General features: G+C 36.8%; 1 protein-coding gene across 1 annotated transcript in view; it reads right to left on the bottom strand.

Moving 5' to 3' along the window:
* NEMF (nuclear export mediator factor) overlaps positions 1–26,699 on the bottom strand; it is a 59,390-nt gene extending 32,691 nt beyond the window's left edge. Inside the window, exons 1-16 of the mRNA XM_037047182.1 lie at positions 26,559–26,699; positions 25,629–25,697; positions 25,389–25,491; positions 21,477–21,602; positions 12,549–12,697; positions 11,310–11,377; positions 10,280–10,366; positions 8,998–9,071; positions 8,106–8,176; positions 7,951–8,026; positions 7,509–7,571; positions 5,429–5,506; positions 5,133–5,341; positions 4,703–4,894; positions 4,239–4,302; positions 2,095–2,183 (exon numbers count right to left, since the gene is read on the bottom strand). Coding sequence (XP_036903077.1) covers positions 2,095–2,183; positions 4,239–4,302; positions 4,703–4,894; positions 5,133–5,341; positions 5,429–5,506; positions 7,509–7,571; positions 7,951–8,026; positions 8,106–8,176; positions 8,998–9,071; positions 10,280–10,366; positions 11,310–11,377; positions 12,549–12,697; positions 21,477–21,602; positions 25,389–25,491; positions 25,629–25,697; positions 26,559–26,617 — 1,577 coding nt within the window. The 5' untranslated portion in view covers positions 26,618–26,699. The remainder of the gene's footprint in view (positions 1–2,094; positions 2,184–4,238; positions 4,303–4,702; positions 4,895–5,132; positions 5,342–5,428; positions 5,507–7,508; positions 7,572–7,950; positions 8,027–8,105; positions 8,177–8,997; positions 9,072–10,279; positions 10,367–11,309; positions 11,378–12,548; positions 12,698–21,476; positions 21,603–25,388; positions 25,492–25,628; positions 25,698–26,558) is intronic.
* Positions 26,700–27,202: the final 503 nt, after the last annotated feature.

Below are 27,202 nucleotides of genomic sequence, written 5' to 3'. Positions count from 1 at the left end.
ATCCAGGCAGAAATGAAGAATACACTAATTAAAATAAAGAAAAATTTACAAAGAAAACACAGTAGAGTGGATGAAGCCAAAAATCAAATCAATTATTTGGGACATAAGGAAGCAATAAAGAACCACACAGAACAAGAAGAAAAAAAAAGAAGAAAAAAAAAACGAGGATAGTAAAAACCACCTCTGGGACAACTTCAAGAGGTCCAGCACTCGCCTCACAGAGGTGCCAGAATGAGAAGAGAAAGATCAAGAAATGGAAATGTATCCAAAAAAAAAAAATGAAAGAAAACTTCCCTTATTTGGTAAAGGAAATAGACATGAAAGTCCAGGAATTACAGAAAGTCCCAACTATGATGGATGCAAAGAGGCCCAGTCCAAGATACATCATTATTAAAAGTCCAAAGGTTAAAGATAAAGAGAGTCTTAAAAGCAGTATGAGAGAAGAAATTAGTTACTGGATGATTGTAAGAAGGAAGAGGGTAGGGAGAGAATAGGTAAAGAGGTGAGGGGATTAAGAAGTACAAATATGGAAATTATAGAATAGCCATGGAGATGTAAAGTACAGTGCAGGAAATGGAGTAGCCAAAGAACTTATATGCATGACCCATGCACATGAACAATGATGGGGGTATTGCCTCAAGGAGTGGAGGGTACTGGGTGGAGGAGGGTAAAGGAGAAAAAAATCGGTACAATTTTAATAGCATAATCAATAAGATATAATTAATAAAAACTTAAATACAACCAAACTATCCTCGGTGTAAAGAAACTAGAGAGGAAGTTCTTAAACAGTAAAAGTACCATTCAAAGAACCAAAAACAGCTTAATATTAAAAACATGACAGAAGAATTTTAAAAATTCAGTGTAAGGTTTGAAAGATCAAGTTGAGGAAATCCTTCATAATATAAAACAAAATGATAAAGCGCTGAAAAACAGAAAAATGAAAAACAATTTTTCAGGGGCTTCTGTATTAAAAAAGAAAAAAATAAGGAAGAAAGAAAAGGAAAAAAGAGAGAAAAAAACAGAACAAAAAACCAGAGGGCACACTGTTTCCTAAGAAATATGTCAAGAAAATTTCTCAGAACTGAATGTTTCCCAATTTAAAAAGTCCACAAGTTATCCAGCATAATAGATTAAAATATACCCACACAGACCTACATCACTGGGAAATTCCAGAAAACCGAGAGAAAGAAAAATTCCGTAAGTTTTCAGGAAGACTAGACACGTTTCCTATAAAATACCAACTACCAAGATGACATGAGACATCTCAATATCAAACCTGGAAGTTAACAGGAGGTATAATACCTTTAAAGTCTGAGGAAAACACATTTTTCAAACTAGAATTTTATACCCAAACTATGAATTAGGTATAAGAGTAAAATCATTTTTATCATTGGATACCTAAAAACACTGACCATCTGGTCATGCTTCTATAGCTCATAACTCTATCGACAAAGATAAAGGAAATCCGAGATTCAGGGCAGAGATGCCAACGAAGAGAGGGATAAAGGTAACTTTCAGTATAACAACGAAGAGAAATTTTAGGATGCTTAGAGTAACCAATCAGAACAATGGTCAAAAAGCTCCAGAAGAGACTTCTGCAAGAAGATTTCTAACAGAATTCCAATGTGAGCACACTTAGAAGAGTGGAGGTGAATTACTAAGAACAAAAATTGAAAGCAGGCTGTGACTACAAGTTAAACACTCACAATAATGCCAAGGCTAAATTGTGCTGTGACTACAATGGACACTGGGTGGTGTTTGGTCTATGCAAGGGAGCCTAAGGTGGGAGAGTAAGAGCTGCACCTCCACACCGGGGAGTCATTAACAGAGTATGAAACAGAAAAATTAAGGAGCAGCAATATGAGGATATTACTTAGAAAAAGGAAGGTATATACCAAAAGAATCAAGTGAAGGAGCAAAAGTATAAAAGTAATTTCTCTGGGAGAGGAGGCAATACGAGTAAGGGTAAAAAACTGCAAGGCTATTGGTTTTTTTTTAACAAGCTTTGTAGAACGGCTTCACTTTTCTAAAAGCAATGTGCAAGTGTAATTTTCATAAAACAAAACCTATATTTTAAAAAGGTAGAACACTTACCAATACACTTTTCTTGCTTTTTGAATCGAGGTAACTGTTTGGACTTCTTTTAAGGTTTGCTTTGTTTTCTTTTCTGCTGATTTGAATGCCTATTTATTTAAAAAAAGGAGGTTTAAAATAATTTGTTGAGAATTTATTTAAATAGCACCAAGCAAATAGGGCAAGAAATAAATATAAAAAAAAGCATTATCTACACATATACCCCCCACATGAAAGTAAATATTTTTGCCTTTAAAAATTTTTATTTATTAATTTGAGAGAGAGAGAAACAATGATTTGTTTTTCTACTTATTTATACATTTATCAGATGATTCTTATATGCACCCTGACTGGGGGATCGAACTTACAACCTTGGAGTATTGGGACAATGTTCTAACCAAGCAAGCTACCTGGCCAGGGCAATTTTTGCTTTTAATATTAAAATAACTTAAGTCAAAGATTTACTGTATGCATATATCGTCCCAACCTAGGAATTTAAAAAAGTATCACTCGTTTATGAGATACTAAGTACCTACCATAACAAGTTTGGACTACAAGGCTATAGACAAACAGTGAACAAGACAGAGTAAGTTCCCACCCTAATGGGGTCTAGGAGAAGAGACAACTATAAAACACATAATTATTCAACTAAACATATGGTAAGTACTTCTAGGGATGCCATAACAAGAAATTATAACAAGCAAACCTAATTTATAATTGATTATGACCCAAGAAGGTATTTCTGAAGAAATGGTATATAGGCTGAAGCCTGAAGGATTAATGTAATTATCAAGAAAAAAAATAAAAAAAAGAGCACTATAAGCAAAACAGCCAGCTTAACCAGTAAGTAGTGATCACAGGGTAAAATGTCAAGAAATGAGTTTGGAGAGGGAGACAGAGGGGCTAAATCATGAGGGCCAATCATTTAACAGATATTAATGTGACTAAGTTCCAGGTAATAGTCTAGGGTCTGGCACAGCAATGAACAAAACAGACAAAACACTACTTCGATGCAATCTGCATTTAAGAGTGAAGACAGATAAATGTATCAGAAAGGGTGGTTTTTAAGAAGAAAAACAGAGTCAAGATGGAAGACTGCGATACTATTTTTAGTAAGAGTGATCAAGAAAGGGCTCTCTGAAGTCTCATATAGGTAGACATGTGAATGAAGCAAGGGATCAAACCATGGAAATTTTTAGGGAGTAGCACTGTTGGTGGAAAGAATAGCAAATGCAAGCCCTGGGAAGGCAGCATGGACCACTGTTGCTGGAACAGCCAGAATCCCACTGCAGCTGGCAGGAGTGGGTAAGAGGAATCACCTGGCAGGAGGAACGCAGATGATGCAATCAGAGGGAGGCAGATCATTCAGGACCCTAAGAGACCAGGAGAAGGGCTTTGGATTGTCTTGAATAACATGGAAAGCTACTGAAAGATTCGGAAGAGAGAGAAATGACTTTATTTATTTTTTATTTAAAAGTATCACTATGGCAGATGCATGAAGAACAGACTGTAGTGAGGAAAGGGCAGGAGAGTAACCAACCCCCTTAGTAAGAGGCTATTGCTACAGTCCATGAGTACACTTGATGGAGACCTGGATCGATGAGAAATGACCAGATTCTGATTATACTCTAAAGGAAGAGCCAAAAGGTTTTGCTACTTTTAATTTCTAATTTTCAGACTCTCAAATCATACAGAGCAAGTTCTGTGCACTATGCAACTTTGTTTTTTATGTTCTACATGAACACCAAGTTTTAGAATACATACAAGATTTCAAAAAGGATTTGCTATTTGACGTTTCCAGGAGAATTACTATTTTGAGAAGTAGTAATTTCTGTACACTTTCTTATAATAAATATAATTTTAAGACACACCAAAAAAAGTATTTACACCCCAGTATAATATACGGTTTATGAGAGAAGAGTCTAGGATAACTCCAACATTTTTCATCTAAGCAAAGGGAAGAATAAAGCTGCTATTTACTGAGATGGCAAAGATTGGGGAGGGACAGGTTTGGGAAGAAAAAGAATTTTGGTAGGACATTTAAAACAAAATTAAGTTTGAAAGGCTACTTCTGAATTAGAAAACCTCATTTAAACAGAAGAAATAACTGAGACCATGACATTAGAGAGAAACAACGAACATTCACTCTAAGAAACACTAAGTACCTTCTCAGCGGCTTCGACAGTCTTTTGTGTTTTCTTGGCAGCATATCTCTTGTGATCGTAATACCTAAAAAACACAATTCTCTTAAATTTTAAGTAAAATCTCTATCCTTTAGTTTTCTATTTGTTGTTCTAATTTTACAGACACTCAAATCATACAGAAGAAGTTTTGTGCACCATGCAACTTTGTTTTTTATGTTCCACATGAAAACCAAGTTTACATGTAGAATACACACGAGATTTTAAAAGTATCTGCTATTTGAAGTTTTCAGGAGTAATTCTGAGAAATTACTATTTCCCAAAATAGTATACTTTCTTACAATAAATATAATTTTAAGACACATCAAAAAAAAAGTATTTTCATCCCTAAGTATAGACAGGCAAAATAAAATTTTTCTTATCATTTAATCCCCAAGTTATTTCAGATAATATTTTACCTAAAATTTACACTTAAGTTTAAGACTCACTTTTTGGCATTGGCATATGCTGATAAGCTGAGATCAACGTCAACAAGTAATGGCCTATTTTTCTGAGGCTTCTGCAGCTGTTTATTCTTTTGCTTTTTCTTTTTTCCTTTTGGTGGTTCAGTTTCATTTTTCTCAACATTGATGTCACCATCAACATCGTCATCTTCCTCCTCTGATAATAAGTATGGATTTCTATTAAAAATATCCAATAGTATTTCACTAATGTCAATGACATCACATTTTCATTTCCAGTATTTTACTAAATGAAATCATAACTGGTTTACAGTATTCAAATAATTTGTATTATTTTACTCTGAATTAACTTTTTCTGTATTGAGGATAAATTTCCAAATAAAACATAAATTTTAATACAATGAACAATAGCAAAATAAAGACAAGCACTGACTGCTTAACTGAAAATTAAACTTACCTTAGCAACATTGTAACATGATTTGTTTGTAATTTCAATTCTTTGATTGCATTTGCAACGGGGTCTCCTTGAGCTTGGGCTTCTTTCACAATTAACCCGATTTCTGTCCAATCTATCTGGTTGGCTAAAGCACTCCGAACAACCTGAATGGCTCTGTCGACTATTTGTAGATTCATTTCTATGAGCTCTCCTTTAAGTTTATCTATTTCCTTAAGAAATAAACCAAAACATTTACTATCATGCCAGTTCTAAGTTACCATTTTTGAAAAAGCATCTGAAAAAGCGAAACATAATACCTGAGCCTGCTGAAGAGCTTCTAATCTGTTTTCGTGATCCTTTCGGAAATTATCTAATTTCTTCAATGCTTGCTTTTCCTTTTGTTGACAAAATACAGATTTTTTAAAAATTAGGTTTCTCTTATCTACCACACCTTCTCTTTTACCTCCTGAAACTCGTTATCCCGCCCGTTTCTGCCCCCTCAATGCCATCCCTCCCTAGCTAAAGTGCCCCGGAGTCCACCTCCCCAGGTTCATCATTCCCCAAATTGTTTCATGCTCCAAAACTAACTCCAGTCTACCTACTTCCCATTCCCTATATGGAAAGGTATTTTGATTACAAGTTACATGTAAGTAAGAAATGCTCCTAAAGCCTTTGCATTATTCAAGCAGGCAGAATTCAAGACATTTTTTTCCCTAACGCAGAAAAGTAAAATTTGGGGGAATGCATTCATAGCATAAATTACTAAAATTGCTTCTTTTCATTTCATTGCTGCCTTTAATTTTCTTAGCATTGTTTCTAGTATTTTACAGAATGTCTCCCAAATTAATAATACAAAGGGTCATAGTAGTTATTTGACCTTTTATATAGCATTTTATCACATGTACTTTATATTTCAAGATTACTGATTTGGGTACAAATTTTCTAGCAGTAGCAACAGCATTACCAATTAATGAATGTTTGAATGCTAGACGTAGTATTAAAAGATTTAAATTATAAGAACAGTGACTATTAAAAGAATGCAAAATGATTACTAAAATAATTCATAGGTATTCTAGTGCACATAAAAACATAGGGTTCAATGTCACCACTAAATACCTACTTATTAGCTCAAGTGCTGCCACCATGTGGCAATCACACTAATTAATTTGACCCATCTGCTTTGAAATTGTGCTTTATTCATTCATTGTGCTAAGACTGAAGAGGGGTGAGGATACAGGGATTCACATAATTACAAACCATGCACACACATTTTAACACTTTACTAGTATTTTTGAAGAATCACATCCCCTTGAAATCAAGAGTAACTGTGGCCAATTTCTGAAACTTTCTCCAGGGAGTGTTTCCAAAACACGATCCCACGTGCCGTGCCGGGAAAACACAGCATATTAAAACCTCCTTGTGGAGCCACAGTACAGAAAAAGCATGTATCTTTTTAGATTTATTTTTAAATTTTTCTATCACAGTTTACTTCCAACATTATTTTGTATTGATTTCAGGTGTACAGCATAGTGATTAGACATCACATACTTACTTTACAAAGTGGTGCCACTGGTATTTCCAGTACCCATGTGGCACCATGCAGTTATTACAATATCACTGACTATTTCCTACGCTGCACTTTGCATCCCTGTGACTAATTTGTAACTGCCAGTTTGCACTTCATCCCTTCACCTCTCTCACCCACTCCCCAATCCCCCTCCCCAACACCCCTCCCCTCTGGCAACCACCAGTCCAGTCTCTACTGGCCTAGTTAAAAGTTAACTTAAAAAAACAGTTTAAGGATAAACAAAAATATTTACTTGTATAGAGAAAACTTTTCCCTCTCCTTTGGCCTACTTAAAAATATTCTCAGGAGCCCTGGCTGGCATAGTTCAGTGGATTGAGTGTGGGCCTGCGAACCAAAGGGTCGCGGTTCAATTCCCAGTCAGGGCACACGCCCGGGATGCAGGCCAGTTCCCAGTAGGGAACTCACGAGAGGCAACCACACATTGATATTTCTCTCTCCTTCTCTCCTTCCTGTCCTCTCTAAAAGATAAATAAATAAAAATCTTAAAAAAAAATTCTCCAACAGTATTCCCTAAGCAGCAAAGTTTAAGCTTTGGGATGCTGTAATACAGCAAACTGTACTAGGGTATAAGTAACAGCCCCCATCATCCCACTGTATTTCCCATTTTAGAGAGTACCCAATACACTGTAGGAACAAATGAAGGTTATTTTCAACACTGAGACCTCCCCTGGACCTTTATCCATTGGCCGAGAGACCAACCAGGGCACTCCCACATACTTCGAAAAGCTGCCCATTCCTACATGAGAGCATCATCCACCCAGCAAACCACATTAGGGCTAGTTGGTTTAATGTTTCAAATAATATCATACCTGTTGTAAAGCTTTTAAATCTATTTTCTGACCTTCTATCTTGGAATAAAATTCATCCACGGCCTTAATAAAACAAAACAAAACAATCAAACAAAAAAAATAACTAGGTTGAAAAATACATGATCTCTATCGCAACTTGCATACACAGAATCTGAGAGTCCATTTTGTTTGTAACACCACTCAACACATCCCTGATAAATGTGCTCTATGACTAAATAATCAAGAATCAAATTCAGGACACACTTTTTAACCTTTATCTTGAAATAAAGTGGCAGCAAATGTTTCCAACAGTTTGTATCTATGACTACATTGTTCCGTAATACCCAGATTCAGTGACTGTAAAGCAAAAAGTATTTCCAATTTTTCAATCAAAGCAAGTTGATATCTCAACTTAGTAACCCATATCATGTTAACTGGTCAAAGAACAGAATGTAAAACCCACCTTGTCAAATGATTCAAATTCTATATATGGATATTGTGAATGCTGAGAAAACAAGAAAGGATGAAATTCTTCATACCTGCAAAACATATTTATTTCATCACATTCAAGAACATTAATAAACATTAAAAAAAACTGACCCATGCCTACATGCTTACGTGAGTATCTCTTCAGCTGGTTTATCTACTTCCAGGCTTGGTTTTATTTCTCTTTTCTGAATGATATATCCCTATAAAAATCCAACAAAAAACTCACTTCCATCCATAATTATCAAAGACTTTTCATGACTGCTATTAACTTGTGTAATTTTCTAATTATAAATTATCAACTGCACTTGCCTACTGATTATATCACTTCCTAAAATGCTTTTAGACTCAAAGTACTATTAGAAAGTAATTGGTTTATTCATATGCACAAGGAAAATAACAGGTAATAAAGAAAATGAAAACTCCTGTACTGATAAAATGGTGGAATTATACAGTACATTTTGCTCTCTTTCCACTCTTAGACATTGTGCAATTTTACAAAGCCAAAAACACTGCCAGCAGAAAATCTCTTAAATTCACTTTGTTGGCAGATTTTGATTCATTTTAAAATCTGGGCAGGTACATTTACACTGAATTTACCTATAATTAATGAGAACTGTTTCTGAATTTTTCTGGTAAGTATTATATTTTGAATAGGAAAGAAAACATAGAATATCAGGCAATTCAGAGGGTGTTTAACTATTACGGGATATAAGTCACCAAATCTCTGAAAAGTGCTGGCAAATTAAAATGTGCTTCTCTATCTAAAATTAACCTGAGAAAAAAATATTTGCAAACTCCTCATCTTTTCAGGACTTAATACTTTCTACAAAAGGGAAAAAGCAAGACAAAAATTACAAACCAATAGCAATTGAAGAAAAAAATCTACCCTAGAAGAAGCATATTACAAATGTCGAATTTCCAAACTAAAACAAAAAATTTACATATACTGATGTATAATGAACACTTAAATTCTAAAAATCTAAATAAAACCACAATACACAACAAGTATATGTGCTACTACCTTCCCTCTGAAGTTGGAGGTTGTTTTCATATAGTCTTCTGCCTTCTGCAGACAAATAAGTACTTTTTCAATATCTAATAGGAGAATAAAAAAGGGAAAAAAGAGTGGCAATCAAGTATCAATTAACTTATTAAACAACTATGCAGAAAACAGGACGGTGTTTATGAAATAATGTTCAAGAAAATTAAATACAGTCATCTCATGTTTGTTATCAGCACTGTAAATGAGGGTGCTTTCACCAGCCTGTTATTTCAATAGCTTTTATTGATCACATCTTGCCCCTCATGATCTGAAAGACACTTTGTTCATATACTAAATTCTCATATATATACTTTGGCCTATTTCTAAATTCATTATTTTCTGCATTCATTTTCAAAAACTGTTGTAATTACTATAGCTTCATTGTATATTTTATCTATGGAAAGGTTATTCCCCATCATTACTATTATTTTCCACTTTTCCTGAACATTTTCACATGCTTTTATTCCACATGAATATCAGATTCATTTTATTAAAAAAAAAATAAAATAATAAAACAAAAAAACTGATGCAACAGCAAAAACAATACCACCTGTTGGCACTTTCATCAGAATTGCATAAAATTAGTACATTTCAGAAAAGAAGTCATTCACTAAAAATATTCCATTTGTATTTTCAAACACACAAAAAGTTACAGCATAAAAGTTATCCCTAAACTTTAAAAAATGATATATAAACCTCAAAACATAAACATCAAGAATGATTTTTCTAATTGTACACGAGACTAAAGACTTGTGAAAAATCAAATATTCCATTTTCCTTACATTTCCTCTAATTTTTTTATTATCCTAATCTGGCAGTTAAGTTAGGTTCTCTTAAATATTACAAAGGCCTAACTTATCATATAACCATACCACAGGACTTACAGAATTAAAATGTACGAATACTAATTATTTCCACACCCACTCCAGGTTCTGAGTCAGAAGGTGAATAATTCAACTCCTTCAAGCCTTGTACCAAAGACTGTCTCAAGGCCAGTAACCACTTCAAAAATTTACAGGGGGAGAGGGAGAATATTCTCCAGCTGAAAGGTAACAAGGCAGGTCAAAGGACAGAGCCGCTCCTTACTGGGGATAAAGCGCCACGTTAGAGTACAAAGCCGGTAGTACCACGTGGACAGAACACTCACAAGTCTATTGCTCTTAAGTCTAGAGCTACCTGGTTACTTATTACTTTCCCAGAAGTAATGTTTTAAAAAAGGAAACAAATGAAAATGGACTAAACTTATACCACGCAGACCTACCTTTACTTTCAAATTTCTCACCCACTTTGACACCACCAGAGAATCCGTTTTCTATAAGACAGTGTTCAATGAGAGCTGGTCCATAAGCTGTAAAAACAAAGGGCGTTATTTTTAGTGTTTTCCTATGAAATTTATCATTCAAAATATAATACAAATTTATGTTCAATATAAATGATCTACTCAATAACAGTAGCCAGTGAAAACAACTAGTTCACTTATTTTGAAATGTTATTAGAAATGATAATTCAAGCACTTAATTAAAATTTGAAACTATGATAAAAAATGTAGATGTTAGTACAGAAGTTATAGGAATTTAATGAAATCTGGCCACATATAGAAAAGATTATGAACTAGGAATGCAAGGTTGGTTCAGCATCCAAAAGTTGGTTATTGTTATACACAATGTTACTAAAGGAAAAACAGAAGAATCCAAACTTACAAATTTTATGTATGCTATACTAAAAGTTGGAAAGTTCTAACGGTAACTCTTTAATGAATTCTAATTTCAGAGGAGAGAAATAACTTTCTAATGCTCAGTAATTAAGGGTACCAGCCTGCTCACACATTCTTTTCAGATTCCTTATTATAGGGATAGGTAATGATTTTCTCAAGCATAAAAGTTTATTGAATTTTATTTACCCTGGTTATTAAGGGTACCTGGCATCCTGGAATGCCCTGAGACTCACTAATAATAAGAAAAAAAAAGTGTTTATTAAACCAAAGATTAATGTTGGGGGGAGAAAAAAGATTTCTTAGAATACTACAGCTGTCCCTAAAGTGCTAAATAACATATTATTAGTTAACACAATTATTATTTTTAAATAAAATCTAACACATAAAGGTCACACTTCATATGATTATGACAAATTTTCCTTAAAATTAAACTATTTACCTAAAAGATCATTTTAAATTCCTTTCTACAGTTATCAAGAAGTCCTAATTTTCCACTAGAACTATAAAAGACTGAAACATATTCCTGAAAACTACACTATCTTGCAAACATTCCATTGTTCCATGCAGGATTACTCACGAAGCAGTGGGTTAAGAACTCTCTTCAGCAGTTCACCCTTAGGTGCACTGGTTAGTATTTCAGTCAGTCTGTAAAACAAAATTGACAGACTTCTTTCTACATAATATTTAATGAATCTTATGGCAGCATTTATATTCATAATACTTTCATAAATAGCAATTTGCCTGATCTTTAACTATTCTAAAATAAAAGAGAAATTAATTCATTTTGTAGGTAAAAAAATGGAGAGTCATGCCCTGGCTGGCATGTGTGGCTCAGTGGATTGAGTGCGGGCTGTAAACCAAAGGGTCGCTGGTTCAATTTCCAACCAGGGCACATGCCTGGGTTGCAGGCCAGGTCCCCAGTAGGGGGCACGCGAGAGGCAACCACACAGGTCCCTCTCTTTCTCCTTCCCTTCCCCTCTCTCTAAAAATAAATAAATAAAATCTTTAAAGAAAATGCAGGGTCATAAAATTAATTTACTCAAGTTAGTAATCTTAAAACAGCACACTGAAACCTAAAACCAGGTTTCCTAAGGAAAATCAATACTCTTTCAGCTAAGTCACAGGGCTCATTATCAACTGCCATGCATACTAGGAGAGCAACATTTTTATGTAACAATTAAATGTTGTTTGTGAAGCCTGGAGATATATCTTAATACCTGAACTGGCTTTATCTAGTTAAGGTTTAATACTTAAATACTGAGTTCCTCAGAATGCCGAGGGCCTTGGTAGGCCCCCGATGAACAGCATCAAAACCACCCGTGACCCTGTTAGAACTGTAAACTGCTGGGCCCTACACTAGACCTACTGAGCTAGAAATGTTTTATCAAGCCCTCCAGGTGACGCCAGTGGATGCCCAACTCTGAGGACCACGGCTATAGCTTATTCGGCAGCAAAGCCTCCAGCCAGAAGAGTAGATACAATTCGTACCACATCCGACCCTGCTCCCTTTCCTTAGCTAAACCAGAATTTCTACCTCTTTTTGTACTCTGCCCAAGATATCCATGTCTTCTCACAGAAGAACTGATAAGTCCTCTCACTTCACCAAGAAATCATAAACATCTAAAATAACACCAAATTTAGATGAAAAAGACATACATTTGCTACTCCCATTGCTTACGTGCACATTTATGTAGTTCAGGGAGTACAAATTTATTTATCCAAGTAAACAAAGTATTTTCTATGACAGTTCTTTCACATGCGACCTACTTTACCTTTTAAAACAACATGAAATGAGTTTATAAACAAAACACGGTACCTTTCCAAGGTAGGCAAAGGTGCAACAGCTTTTGCATGGTCAACTGGGTAGCGTTCACGAACAGCAAACTTTACATCATCTGACTCGTCAGTTCGAAATCTTAGGATATTTAAAATTATATACTCATAATCTGTAAGGACAATGTTCCCCTGTAATAGAGTAAAGTAATTTAATGCTTTCCCCAAATCATTCTTGAAACTTAAAAATTAAGAAAAATGTGGGCCCTTAGAAACCTTATGAAGGTTACAGAAATGAGGCTACAGAGAGAATCTGACCTTGATGACCACCAGCTGAACTCCCATTAGGCAAGTCGAAACACCATGTCTTATTAAGAAAAACATAACAGATACACTTGTATGTTTCAGAGGCCAAACAATATTGGAGATATTGCTGATTCCAACCCAGACCACTACAGTGAAGTAGCATAATAGAGCGAATTGGTCTTTTTTGCTAATGGAAGGTCTTGCTTTCAAGGTGCAAAAAACCTAACATTTATGAAGCACAATAAAGCAAAGTGGAATAAAGTGAGGTGCAATAAAATGAGGTATGCTGTATACATTCACCTGCGCTGTGTCTTTTAACAGCAGTAGTTAGTTATGTGGCAAAAATCATAAAGATGCGGTACCCTTCATCCAAGTAACTCTGCACTGGGTAATGTGGCCTGATACCATCACTCAGTAAACCCAAAAACCCTACACTTAAAGATATTTCTATTTACAATAGGAAAAAAGGAAACAGCCAAAATGTAAAATTGAGAAAACTGTTAAATTATGATATACAATGTAACATACTTAAAAGCTGTTAATTTATGAAGACTATGTTAAAAAAGTAGAAAATTGTTTATAATGTTAGGTAAAAAATAGCAAGGCAAAAAATTTCTTAGAAAGTGGAAGACAAATATAGAAAAAATGAAAATATTTATTAAACAGGAAGAAAAAGACTTTTTAAAATTTAAGCTACATAATCTTTTCAACAAAAAAAGGGGAAAGAATCTAATGAAAATAACACTGCACAAAGAATACAACCTTTCACATTTATTACAGTGAAGATAGTATTCAATTAAAAGCATCCATGAAAATAGTCACAAATGCCAGAGCAACTACTTAGAAGTTGGTCGCAGAAGATGACACATGTAGCCCCGATCTCTTAGGAATTCCAGGACGCAGATACATGGCTTCGGTAGACGGGGACACCATTCATCTCAAGATGAAGATAACTGGAAGTTACGAAGTGATGAAAGGCGCTAAAGGATCTGACTTCAAAGCGACCATGCATTTATTCAACTTAAAAAACAAAAAAGTTAACTGGAGAAGGAAAGCAGAGGGATGGGATGGAAGTCCATAATAGTGTGTCGCTCAGGAAGATGTGACTTGAAAAACACCTGGCCACAGAGGCTGGCACACAGACTATGCTCCATCACCATTTACTGGACCAAACTGTGCAGTCATCCAGAACATCTGGAAGATTCCAGTGAGTCAGTTACTTCTCTGATAGGGCTTTCCTGAAACAAAGATTGCCCAAAAGTATTCTGGTAAGTGGCTCCCCTTACTCACATTAAAAAATAATAATCATAAAAGAAAAAAGAATTCTGCACTGATTAAGTCCTAGAGTTAAATTTTTACCTTATTATCAAAGTTCCACAAACTTTTATGTCCAAGGGACTCATTTTTCTAGGCACACCTACCATCTTATGAATGTGGTGTCCAAGGAGCATACTTTGGGAAATACTGTGCTTGGCTCTGATATACACAATAAAATACTTTGATCTTAACTTCTTCTACTCGAACTTTCTTATTACAAATTAATAAACTGCCTTTCTTAAATGAGCTTGAGTAACAACAGCCTGTTTACCCAAGGCCTGGTCAAATCCAGATAAACCATACATCAAAATTCCAGACATGAAAGCTAGATCAAATCCTGGTATAGACAGAGGAAACAGCAATCTTCAAGATCTACTCTAGGGGTCACCCAACTGACCTCTCTTGATATCACAGTGAATACTGAAAATTCTCAAGCACATATAGTCATATATGAATCCATAATGTCTATTCCAAATACATCACTAACTGGATCCCATCAGTAAATGTAGGCATGCCAGTTGCTCAGAGTCTTCAAAATACAAAGAGCCTAAATGCAATGGGGTATACTGGATTTATTCTGGAACAGAAAAAGGTCATGAGTATGAAAACTGGTGAAGTCCAAATAAAGTCTGTAGTATAATTAATGGTAATGTACCAACATTAATTTCTTAGTTTTTACAAAGGTACCATGGTTATGTAAGATGTTAACACTAAGAAAACTATGTGAAGAGTATATAGGAACTTTCTGTATTACCTTTGCAACTTTTCTACAAATCTAAAATTATTACAAAATAAAAAGGGAGTTGAGATTTTTAAAATAATAAAGATTACACAAATTCATTCATGCTATGGAAAGAATTTTTAGATGCCACTAAGTGCCAAGTTTAAAATGAAAACAGAACCCCCACCCAGAAAGGCCCATGCCTGATACAAAAACCCAAATTTAGAACGCAAGCCCAGTGTAGCCTCCCCCCCCCCATATCTGTAGAAGCTGAGTCCAAGACATTCAGAGCATGCCTGAAACTTTGGGTAGTACTGTACCTTACCTATACTATTTCTGCACCTTTTCACTTAAAGGAAGCACTTTTAAGACTTCCCTTTGGCATAGCTGAATTGTCAGCAACAGTACTATTGTGCTTTGGAGCCATTACTAAGTAAAAGAAGGTTCGGAACACAAGCACTGCAATGCGGGACAGTCAATACGTTAACAGATGGCTACATATACATACATACAGCCCTGATACTTGGGACACGGGAGGGAGGAGATGATGGAGTGGGACAGAACTGGAAATCTCCATGCTACTCGGAATGATGTGCAGTTTAAAACTTATGAGTTATTTCTGGAAATTCCCATTTCATATTTTCAGACCATGGCTGACCATGGGTAACAGAAACCAAAGAACGCAAAACTGTAGATAAGGGGAAACGATTGTATTGACCTACAAACCTAAGGCACGCATGCAATTAGTTAAATTCGAGAGATTTTAACCTCCAAATGAAAATTTTTTCTTTTCTTTTTTGGGGGAAGCACAAAAAAGGGACCATAAATAGGGCACTAAACCGGTTATATTAGTATGAGGAGTTGGTTTGAGCTAGGAGTACCAAGACCTTCAATTTTAATTCTATGTAATTATCTACATACTGAGAATATATTCATGTAGTACTTGTATAAGCATTATTTAATTTAAATGGTAGTCTACACATTCCCAACCACTGTCTTACTGAAAAGTAGAAAAACTGAACAAAATACACAGACCATGCCCTTTAAAAAATAAAATAAATATGAACTAGGCAGTAAACATTCACAGGACTAAAATCTAGAACAGAACTCAAGAAGGTGAGCCCCGTACTTGGGGCTACTTTTCCCCCGGGATCATTTGTGTAATAAGAAGCGATGGAGGCTGGGGAGCAGAGCACAAATTTTGGCCGACTCACAGAACTACTAAGGGGAATAAAAATTGGAGACCCAAGGTGAGAAGTCCTGGGGTGGGGGGAGAGATATCTCTGCTAGTCCAGCTATGAATAGTGACCCCAAAAGTGTGCATCCCAGAGGAGGGGGTGAACTGGAGATGCATCAGCTTTCTCAGAACCAACTTCTCATCAATCCAATGCCTGATCTGAGTAAGGTAATCTGGGATTACTTGAACCCTTAGCTACTTGTCAAAAGCAAACCACTAGTCTCTTTAAAGGAAGACAGCATCATCACAGGTCTCACAACATATATAGTATTTTTCCTCCTTCACTGCTTGCACACAATAAAATAACCAGAAATGCCAAGAAACAAGAAAATGTCATTTAAGTCAAAGGGAACCGCGGGCAACAGAATGATGGTTACCAAAAGGAAAAGAGAGAAGGGGGAGGGCAAAGCGGGGAACGGGGATCGAACACAGGGTCCGGCAGTAGTAGGGTCTGCCTGAGTGTGGCTGGCAGGGTACGTGAATGTCATGCACAAGATGGACAGCAAGTTGAACATTTCACTTAAAATGTCGTATGTTGTGCTTGAGTATGACATTAGATGCTTATGATTTTTGTAATAAAAGATTCTGTAATAAAAAAAGAAAGCGCTCCTTGTGCCAGACCCTGTATATGGTAATGGAAGACAACTGGACATCGGATAGGAAGCATGCAACAGAGTACGCAGATGCTGAATTATAATCTTGTACCTGTGAAAACTGTGATATTAACCAGTGGTACCCTGATGAACTCAAAAAAATAAGACACATGGAGGTATCAGATACAAAGCAATTACAAATGATTCCAAAATTCTTGTCTGACAGCAATAAACTAGTAAACTGAAAGAAAGGTCTAAAGAAAATATGGATGAATTTCCCAAAACTGATGAAAAATACCAACTCACAGATTCTAGAAGCACAGGAACCCAAGTAGGACAGTTACAAGGAAAACCTCAATTAGGAACATCATGGCAATACTACTAAAAACCAAAGACAAATAGAAAAAAAAAAATTGTTTAACCATCCAGATAAAAAAGGCCAGATAACATCCAAAGCAACAACCTGACTGACACTAATTGCAATAGAAATAATGGCCACTAGAAGGCAACATATACTATCTTCCTAACTGTCAAAAATGTACTTCTTAACTTAGTGAGAGAACCAACTAGATGGCAACCTGTTCTAAAAGAAACGAAGTAAGTAAAGTACTTAAGGGTGGCTGAGAGAAGAATGATTGTATCAGACTGTCAATCTGGGGTAAAACTGTACCTTTTGGGTGTATCTTTTTCACTGGACAGATAGAATTTGAATATCTACTGAATTAAATTTTCACTGCTACTAGGCAAGAATTACTGCACTGCTATTAGTTTTCTACATGTGAAAGTCTACCCTTATTGAGTTGTAAAGAAACCTAATCAACAGTAAATAGCAAATCAAAGACACATCCAGAGAGAACAAAAGAATGCCCAGGAATGCCCACCAGACAACATCCGGCAGTATACCACAATGGCCTTTAGTCCTTTTTGTCTCTTCAAATTCTGGATAACTTTTAACATCCCCTCTCATAATCATAATATCTAAAATTATTCTTGATTAAACATACATACACACAGCTACTTTCACTGTTTTTTTGTCCTGATTTACATAAAGGGAGCAAGAAATGTTAATTGACATACACAAACTTTCTTGTACTACAGTCAGCAAATGTAGAGCCATATGGTCCTAAGCAATTAGTAAAGCCATAATAATCACTGATGCCTGGAGATTTCTAGAAATTTGGGGTTTTATTTTCAAGAATCTCTATTATTCCAGAGATTTAATAATTATTTACTCTAGCCCTGGCTGGTGTGGCTCAGTGTATTGAGCGCGGGCCTGTGAACCAAACAATCACGGTTCGATTCCCAGTCAGGGCACATGCCTGGGTTGCAGGCCAGTTCCCAGCAGGGGACGCACGAGAGGCAAACATACATTGATATTTCTCTCCCTCTCTCCTTCCCTTCCCCTCTAAAGATAAATAAATAAAATCTTTTAAAAAATTATTTACTCTCAAAGTTGTGAAACCAAACCAAAAAATATCACTACCAGTTTTATCTGTGGCAAATGTAGATTTAGTGTAGGTAAATTCCTAAAATGTAGGTAAATTCATATACTTGTAAATTACTCAATCTGTAGGAAGTGACATTATGACCTGTAGACGAGGATTCAATACGCCACAGAACAGATACAAGACCAGGTTTTCAAGAAGACTTTGTGGACAATGGTTCTACATATAAACTATAACCTTTGCTGTTTAATGATGAGCTCATCATACTGAATTAAGTAGGATTTATTCTCCACCATGACACTGTATATATGACCTTGGCTGTACAATTTGCTTAACTGTATCCTGGTTAAAAGGACAAATTGTTTTTTTTTTAGTAGAACCTTTTCCTTTTTAGTATTTTTTAAATTTTCATTTATTTTTAGAGAGAGGGGAAAGGAGGAAGAAAAAGAGAGAGAGAAACATCGATATGCAAGAAAAACATGGATCAGTTGCAACCCAGGCCATGTGCCCTGGACAGGAATGGAACCAGTGACCTTTTGGTTCACAGGCCAGCACCCAATCCATTGAGCCACGTCAGCCAGGGCAAAAGGGCAAATTCTTATCAAGCGTATGTAAAAACACATACTGCCATTAGCAGTAAAACAAAACAAACAAAACAACTCAGGAAAAGGCATTTGTTCCTAAATTGAGAGAATGATAATAGCAAACTACCATTTAAAAAATGTCACTTAGCCCTGGCTGGTGTGGCTCAGTGGATTGAGCATGGGCCTGCGAACCACACGATCGCGGTTCAATTCCCAGTCAGGGCACATGCCTGGGTTGCAGGCCTGTTCCCAGCAGGAGACTCACAAGAGGCACACATACACTGATATTTCTCTCCTTCTCTCCTTCCCTTCCCCTCTAAAGATAAATAAATAAAATCTTTTAAAAAATTAAAATAAAATAAAAAAATTTAAAAAGTCACTTAAATTCATAGGTCAGAGAAAGGTAAAGGACTTTAACATATAGTCATCATAAAAATAATTACCAACAATGTTCTGAAAAAATATGCACAATTAGATTCTTTCCAGTTCATTCAGTTCTGGGTAATCAAATGCACATTCTTAGCTCACAGGTTAGCACTCTACTTTCATGAAAGCGCCCGCTTCTAGACTGAAGAGCCTTATAAATCCTAGCTCAGTACCCGACAGTCTGGCATCTGTCTAAGCAGTATCAGCTCAAGTAATACAAATCTACTGAGCAGGGGTCAGCAAATGTTTTCTTTTTTGTAAAAGGTAAGATATTAAATTATTTTAGGGTGTGTGGGACACATATGGTCTCTGCCACTTTAAGAGTGCCCCTGTGAAATGTAAAAACCATTAAGCTCACAGGCTTTACAGAAAGGGGCCATAAGCTGTAGTTTACTGATTCCTGCTTCAGAGTGCCTGGTATGTCCTTTCCACTGAGGTTCTGACACTGCCTTCTTTGTTGAAAATTAATTTATAATGACAAGTGACACAGATGAAGCAGATTAGTAGGTGCCAGAAGAAAGGAAGGTGGGAAGAAGGGTGGGTGTTACTGGGGTATCACAAAGAAAATCTCTGTAGTAATGGAAGAATCCTCTATCTTCGGTGCAGAGGTGGTCACATGAGTGTAGAGATGTGGCAAAATGCACAGCACTATATGCATACACTGTGCCCAAAGCAATTTCCTGACTTTGGTATTAGGCTATAATTACATGAGATGTAACAACTGAGAGAAACTGAATTAGGCTATACTAGACTTCTCTGTTCTACATTTGCAACTTCCTGTGAGTCTTAATTATTTCAAAGTTTTTACAAAAAAATCTTAAAAACAAGTATAAAGGACACATGGACAAAAACTAAGGGGGGTGGAAATGGGGATGGGGGTGGGCTGGGATGGGAGTAAAAGACAGAAAACTCTACTTGAACATCAATTAAAATAAATAAAAATTTTTAAAAATCTTGGAAGAGGGTAATCATACAAATTTTAAAAATGTATCACCTTTGAAAAGCACGCACAGAAACAATTCCAGATGGGCAGCGGCGGTAGCTGCCACCGCCTGCAGGGGAAGGGGTAGAAAGGTGGTGAAAGGAATCACAGGCAGAGAAGCGTGTAAACTGCGTAAACAGAAGCCCTCGGTAGCCTTCCTCTCAGGACTGAGGACACTACGAAGACATGGAAACATCTCTGAGTCTCAACTGCTCTCTTATCTATGACTCAACTATATGATTTTTCTGGTTGCACCACACTAGTCCTAAAATGTAAAAAACAGAGAATGTCTTCAATTCTCAGATCTTCATCTCCTACATTCATAATGCCATTTTAAAAGGCCGAGGGTTGCTTAAATTCTGATCTTCAGACAAAATGAAGGTTATTAACTGAAAAATTACATTTTACTGTTTGGCATTTATTAACCTAATGTATCAACACTAGCCTTTGATACAGAAAAAAGTTTTCCATCCACATTTTAAGGCACTGCTGGGAACCGCTCTGCCTGGTTTCAGTTGTAACTGCCCCCCCATGGCTAAGGCTGAGTGAGTGACCTTAGGACTGTGAGCCACTAAGGAGACAAAGCTTATCTCCCTGGTAGGAGCGCTGCTTCTGCTTCAAGCATCTCTGCTCCCAACGCTTGGTCAGTTAGGTCAGAGATGGGTAAGACCCCTCAGAGGGGGGACCTAAGCCAGACATGATCACTTGGGAGGCCCTCAAAAAAAGACTCAGGTGGGTTGCAGCAAAGAGGGAGTGATGGACCCTCACTCCCTGGCTATTCTGACATAGCCTGAGTCCCCATTTCTGTCTGGGAGAAGGGCTTCCTGGCTCTAATCCACTTAAACCTAAAAACCTATAACAGGTAGGGTGGTGCAGCCCTTTGCTGGCTAGAGTGGGTTCCAGGGTGATCGAGCATAGAAAGAATTTCTAAAGTCCTGTGAAGCCTGCTTTGCTAAGAGTGCTTTCATTCACATGATAAGGGTCCAAGCAGGAAATGAGTATGTCTCCCAAAGTTTTTGCAACCCCCTTACCTGACAGACACTGACTCAGACTAAGCCCTCAGATTTCTTTGAAATATTATCTATTGTTTGATCCTTGCTGCCTGACATTGATTGATGAGCTATACGTGTATTCTTATGTGTTCTGAACCTAATAAAAGCCGTTGAAGAAGAGGTTCTTAGTCCTTCTCCTTTGAGAGATTGACCACCTTTCCTCCCCAAGCAGATCATGTCTTGGCAGTTTTATTTTCAATCGTGGCAGACGGGAACTTTCGGGCCAAGCTGCCTCCACAAGGCACTATGACATGAGTAACAATATAACGATGACTTCTCCTTCACCCCATCCCCCAGATTTAACTTACCCTATCATAGAGCTCAATGATTAAGTGATAAGCAGCTTCGTCACTTCCAAATTGAAAATCTACAATTCTATCCACACCAAGCTGTTTTGCACTGACTAATCTCCGACTCTTCAAATGTTTTCGGCACTAGCAAGAAACAAAAGAAAAATGCATTTATATAGTAAAAGTAAGTTCCTACTCATTTGGTATTGGTTTTTAAGTAAGTTTTTCTTTCATTATTATCAGGAATAATAATTTTAAAGCAGCAAATAAAACAGTCTAAAATAAAAGCTTTCAGATAATCAGAGGAGAGAACCTTTTGGTTCAAACAACTCTGACTGCTAACTCTGAAACAGTATTTTATTGGGCTGGCCAAAAGTCCGTTATGTTTTTTCCATACTATGGCTCTGGTAGTGCTTTAACTCCAATTGAAACAATTTTGTTAGAGATTGTATCATGACAGCTATCACAGCATGTATTTTAAGAAAACATCAAAATTAGTGAATTTTTTATGCAGCCATTTCAATACTGATGATGGAAGAATATGCAATACTTTCAGCATATTATGCTTTCTTATTTCAAGAAAGGTAAAAATGCAACTGGAACGCAAAAAAAAATATTTGTGCAGTGTATAGAGAAGGTTCTGTAACTGATTAAACATGTCAGAAGCAGTCTGTGACCTTTCTTGGTACCACTGACATTTTGGCCAAATAAGTGTTTGCTCCAGGGCTGTCTTATGCATTGGAAGATGTTTATTTAGCTCATGGTTCAGAATTTGTATTTGAAGTGGAAGATTAGTGGAAACTATTAATTAATTTGAGCACAGTTACACAGAAGGAAATTTGGGATATTTAAAAGATTGAAATAGACAAATAAGGTACGACTTTAACTTCTTCAATGCAACCCAGCCTCTACCCACTAGAAGCCAATAGTGGAAGACAGCTGACATACTCAAATATCCAAATCAACGAAGTTATTGGTGAAAATGAAAAACGTGTCTTTTTATTTAACAGAAAAAAGTAAATACACTTTTTGGCCAACCCAACATTCAATTTTTAAGTAGACGATGACAGACCCATTGTGAAATTTATACCACTGCTAATTTCCTTGTTCTCGCTCTGATACTGTTAAAGTCATACCTTATTTGTCTATTTCAATCTTTTAAATATCCCAAATTTCCTGCTGTGTAACTGTGCTCAAATTAATTAATAGTTTCCACTAATCTTCCACTTCAAATACAAATTCTGAACCATGAGCTTTTTGGTATTTTGTAAATTAGTCCTCCACCTTACTCACACCCAATCACTACCCTCTGTTGCCATACGCTTTAGTGACACAACCCAAACAGAATTTTTCTGGCACTATCTCCAAGCTTTTGATCAACCTAGCTCAAATCTAAATGTAGCAACTCCAATTCATTATCAAATATCATTCGTCATATGGCTAGTCATAAGGCTCTTGTTTTTATTAGCAATCAAAATAAAATTAGCACGTTAAACCGAAATACAAATTACTTGGTAAATACCTTTTTTTCTAGATTACTTGTGCCATCCTTTAGCACAAATAGTTAAGTATGACATGGAATAGAAACAAGACTGCTCTGTAGCCCCTAAAAAAAATCTTACAATTGTTTCTAATTCCTGAATTTTAAAGATCCTCCAGTTAGTCAAAACCACTAAGAAAAAAAATGCTTTCTTTTCTTCAAGACTCAAGTTCAACACAAATTTTAGAGAGGTTAATCTGAAACCACCTTAAAAAATAGTCATTCTTAGAATTAATGGCAACTTTTCCATAACTAAGAAAAGTTATTCTTCAAACCCTGTAGTTCAAATTAACTGAAATTCTCATTTTATTTACTTGTAGACTCTTCAAACTTCACAGAATAAACAACCTCCTCTTCCGAAATTCAACAGTTCTGACTTAAGAGTAACTTATATCTATCTTGATTTAAACAATGACCTATAAATAGGACTATCTCTAAATCCCTAGGAGAAAATCATGATCAAGCCTTCCAGAGTCCCCCAGTAATCTTTTTATGTAAGAAATCTAGAGTTAGGCCCTGGCTGGTGTGGCTCAGTAGACTGAGTGCTGGCCTGCGAACCAAAGGGTCGCTGTTTTGATTCCCAGTCAGGGCACATGCCTGGGTTGCAGGCCAGGACCCCAGTAGGGGGGCATGCAAGAGGCAACCACACACTGATGTTTCTCTCCATCTTTCTCCCTCCTTTCCCCTCTGCCTAAAAAAATAAATAAAATCTTTTTTTAAAAAAGAAATAAATACAGAATTAAAATGAACATAAAGGGCATCCTTGAGAGGACCAAAAGTCCTCACCATGGAATGGTGAAAAATGGAAGATTATCACAAGTGTATGGACATAGAGTACTTAAGTAAATCTTGTGGGGGTTTTTGTTTCTCTTTAGCAGCTTACGGCAAACCTTCTACCCCCTGAACTATAGGTGGCATCCCCAAATGTGAGAACTAGGAACTCTGTGATTTACCACATACTGTTCATGGCCCTGCCTGTACCTTACAACAGTAACAGCTCTTTCAGTTGTTTATAAAGTGCTTAACAATGCCTGCTCCATTAGAGGGAATCTTTCTATACATTTAGACTGATACATACACCTAATTCATAAAATTCTACGTTTTTAATAAGTATTTGACCTCCCATTGACACTATAGCCTAATTTGGGGCTGTTTACACTATCCCAGTATCATATATCCTATTGCTTATTACAGCATTTATAAAACTAAAATGATAACATTTGTTCTTCATATTCACTGAGTTGTTAACTTAAATATGCATTACCCATCTACTTTGAAAAGTGCTATACATATATAAAGTGTCATTACTACAAAGGAAACCTCCAAAAAAACCATTTGGAGTTACCATTAAATAAGCTTTTAAGACTTTGGTAATTTTATCACAGCCCTTGCGATTTGGGAAGCACTTACCTAACTTGCAATCCAAAACAGATTCTAAGTTGCTGGGGATAAGGCTCTTCTCTGTAAAGCCTCTAATGAAATAACACAATGCCAAAACAAATAAATTTCTGAAGGAAAGTGAGGAGGAGAGGAAGAAGGAAATTAATATATATGGATTCCTAATACGTGTCAGGCATTGTGTTAGATGCTTTACATGGCACTTCAATTAATCCTTACCAATAACCCCATGAGGGAAATATTATCCACACTTTACATTTAAACAAGCTAAGTTCCATGAGGTTAAATAACTTCTCCAAGTTATAAAGTGAGTGGCAAGACCATCAATTAAAAGTTAGGCATATCTGACTCAACCCTCTTTCCTCTGTAGCACATGAACTTTTCAGTGTACCTATTATGTCAAAAAGCAACTGAGTAATAACATGCCCACAAGTGCAGAATGTGTTTTAACAGTAAAAACAAAAGCAAGAAGAGAAGTAAAAAGATATAAAAACTGCTAACATACTGATGTCACTGTGTATTCCCAAAAATACAGATTGGTTGCATAAAAGTGAGCTGTGGGAAGTAAAATTAGGAAAAGGGGTGGGGGTGGGGGGCAGGTGAGAACCAGATCATAGAAAGCCAAGAACTCCAGGGTCTGGGATACTGAAAAAACAGGGAATCATAACACATGAGATAACTAATGAAAATGATGCTTTAGAAAAAATTAATGTTGGTCTAGTAACAATTGTTTTGACACATAAATCGGACTACAGGTAAATGGTATAAAAGCTTGAACTAGAATACTGACTGTGGGAAGCAAAACTGGGTTCAAAGGGCAATAAGGAAGAGTTAACAAATATCTCTACTTTATTCATTCCAGTGTCCACTAACTACTCTATTTTATCTCACTTTATTAATAACAGTAAAGGAAAACCAAGTAGTTTGCAATTTCACTGTTAGTGACCAATCTCAGGGCCTAAATGTACTTTCAAGTATAAGTTAAAATTTACCTTCATGGCAAAACTGGACGGCATCATATTCTTAGGCCATTCAAATTCTGTTGTGTGAATTCGTATGCCAGATTCAAGTAAAAGTGTGGCTTTAAAGTCTGGTCTGCAGAAGAAAAAAAGTTGTTTCTTTCTTTAGAGCATTGCCAACACTAACTCAGTGAAACGGACTGAAAGTGTAGGTAAAAATAAATAAATCAATCAACAATCTCGTTTAATTACCAAAGATAAAAGAAGCCTTACTTTTGAAGACGAATAAGATATGTCTTATTATCCACATCATATACATTGTTTACTCTCATTCCTAGCAAGCTGCAAAGAGAAAGGAAACATGTAATAAATCATACCATTTGAAACAAAACTTAACACCATTTAAAGCTGCAGGGGGGATCAGAACCTGTGAAAGAGGGGAACTTCGGGGATCTTCAACTGTAAAGATATGGAGTCTACCAAGGAACAGAATCCGTAGGACATCAAGCACTCAGTCCAAAATTTAACTATTTAAGAACAATGTGGTCCATCAGCCCTGGGAACACCATAAAATGCCTTGCGTCTTTGAAGGGCAATAAGGAACGGCAATAACCTTTTCTTTTTCTTTTTTTTTTAAGGGAAGACACTCTAATCCACTTAGTTTACTCCAAGAGGAAAGAAAAAGGTAAACAAGGCCCTGGGAAATATGACAAAGCTCACACAGCTAGAATAAAAAACCCAAACCAGAATCCAGATCTGTCACCTCCCTCTGTTTGGGGCGACGAGTGTCAAAGAAAACACGCCTCCAGTCCGGACACCTCTGGAGCAAATGACTACTCGGGCGTCCTGACGTCCTGGCGTCCACCTGGCGTCTCGCTTTTACTAAATATTAGCTACCAGACCCAGGCGTCCCAGGCCGGCAAAGCCAGAGCCCCGCCACAGCCGGCACGAGACCTGGAGAGACTAGCAATCCGCAACAGGGGGCGCCTCACGCGCCGCCGGGACCCCCAGCCCGCGCCCCAAGAATCCTGCAGGCCAGGAAAAGATACAAACGCGTCCGCCCACCCAGGCCTAGCCAGGTCCTCAGAGACTAGCACGGGAGGAGTCAGGGGAAACATCCGGCTGGTCTTGAATTTAACCGTGGGGCCTCGGCCTCTGTTTCCCGCACTCCCCGCATGAGTCAGGTCGCCTGTTGCACTCTACCTGGCATTCAACTCGGCGAGTACCGCACGGAGATCTATGGTGCTAAAGCGGGTCTTCATGGCGAGGTTTGGGGAGGTCGCTACCACACTTTTCACTACTGCCGGACTCGGCGGCGCTACTCTTCTACGCAGGCGCACAAGGCGGAGCTCTACGGCCGCGCAAAAGACCCAATATTCCTAAAGCGAACGTGTTTCTGTCACTTTCCTGAAGAATTTATTAATCGAGTGGCCTTCAACTTGCTTTTTGTTGTCTCAGAACAATTTAAATAGATCTAAACTATTCTGCTAAAACTACATTCCTTCCTGGAAAACTTAAAGGATTAATTCGTTTAATTTGCCCCCTTGTGTTTCAGGACTCAAACCAGACTCCCTAGTGACGCCTGCTGGTCTTAATAGCCTATGAGGGACGATATGGAAGATTTCCCCAGATGGGCCCTAAGGTTCTGCGTATAAGAGCAATAGTTCCTTTCCATTCGGTTACTTGGACGGCCCCAAATGTAAAAAGTAGAACTGTTTTACTCCCCCTATAATTACTGGAATGAATGGCTGAGACCCTTCAAAACAACAGCAAAACATAAAAGATATAACTAATACATGTGAATGCATAAAACTTTAAAGTCTCTGCATGTCAAAAATATTCCATCA

This window comes from Sturnira hondurensis, unplaced genomic scaffold (assembly GCF_014824575.4).
Source record: "Sturnira hondurensis isolate 20B ecotype Veracruz unplaced genomic scaffold, ASM1482457v3 Scaffold0005329, whole genome shotgun sequence".
NCBI lineage: Eukaryota > Metazoa > Chordata > Mammalia > Chiroptera > Phyllostomidae > Sturnira > Sturnira hondurensis.
Note: the sequence above shows the minus strand (reverse complement) of the source record. Positions and strands in the feature narration are given on the sequence as shown.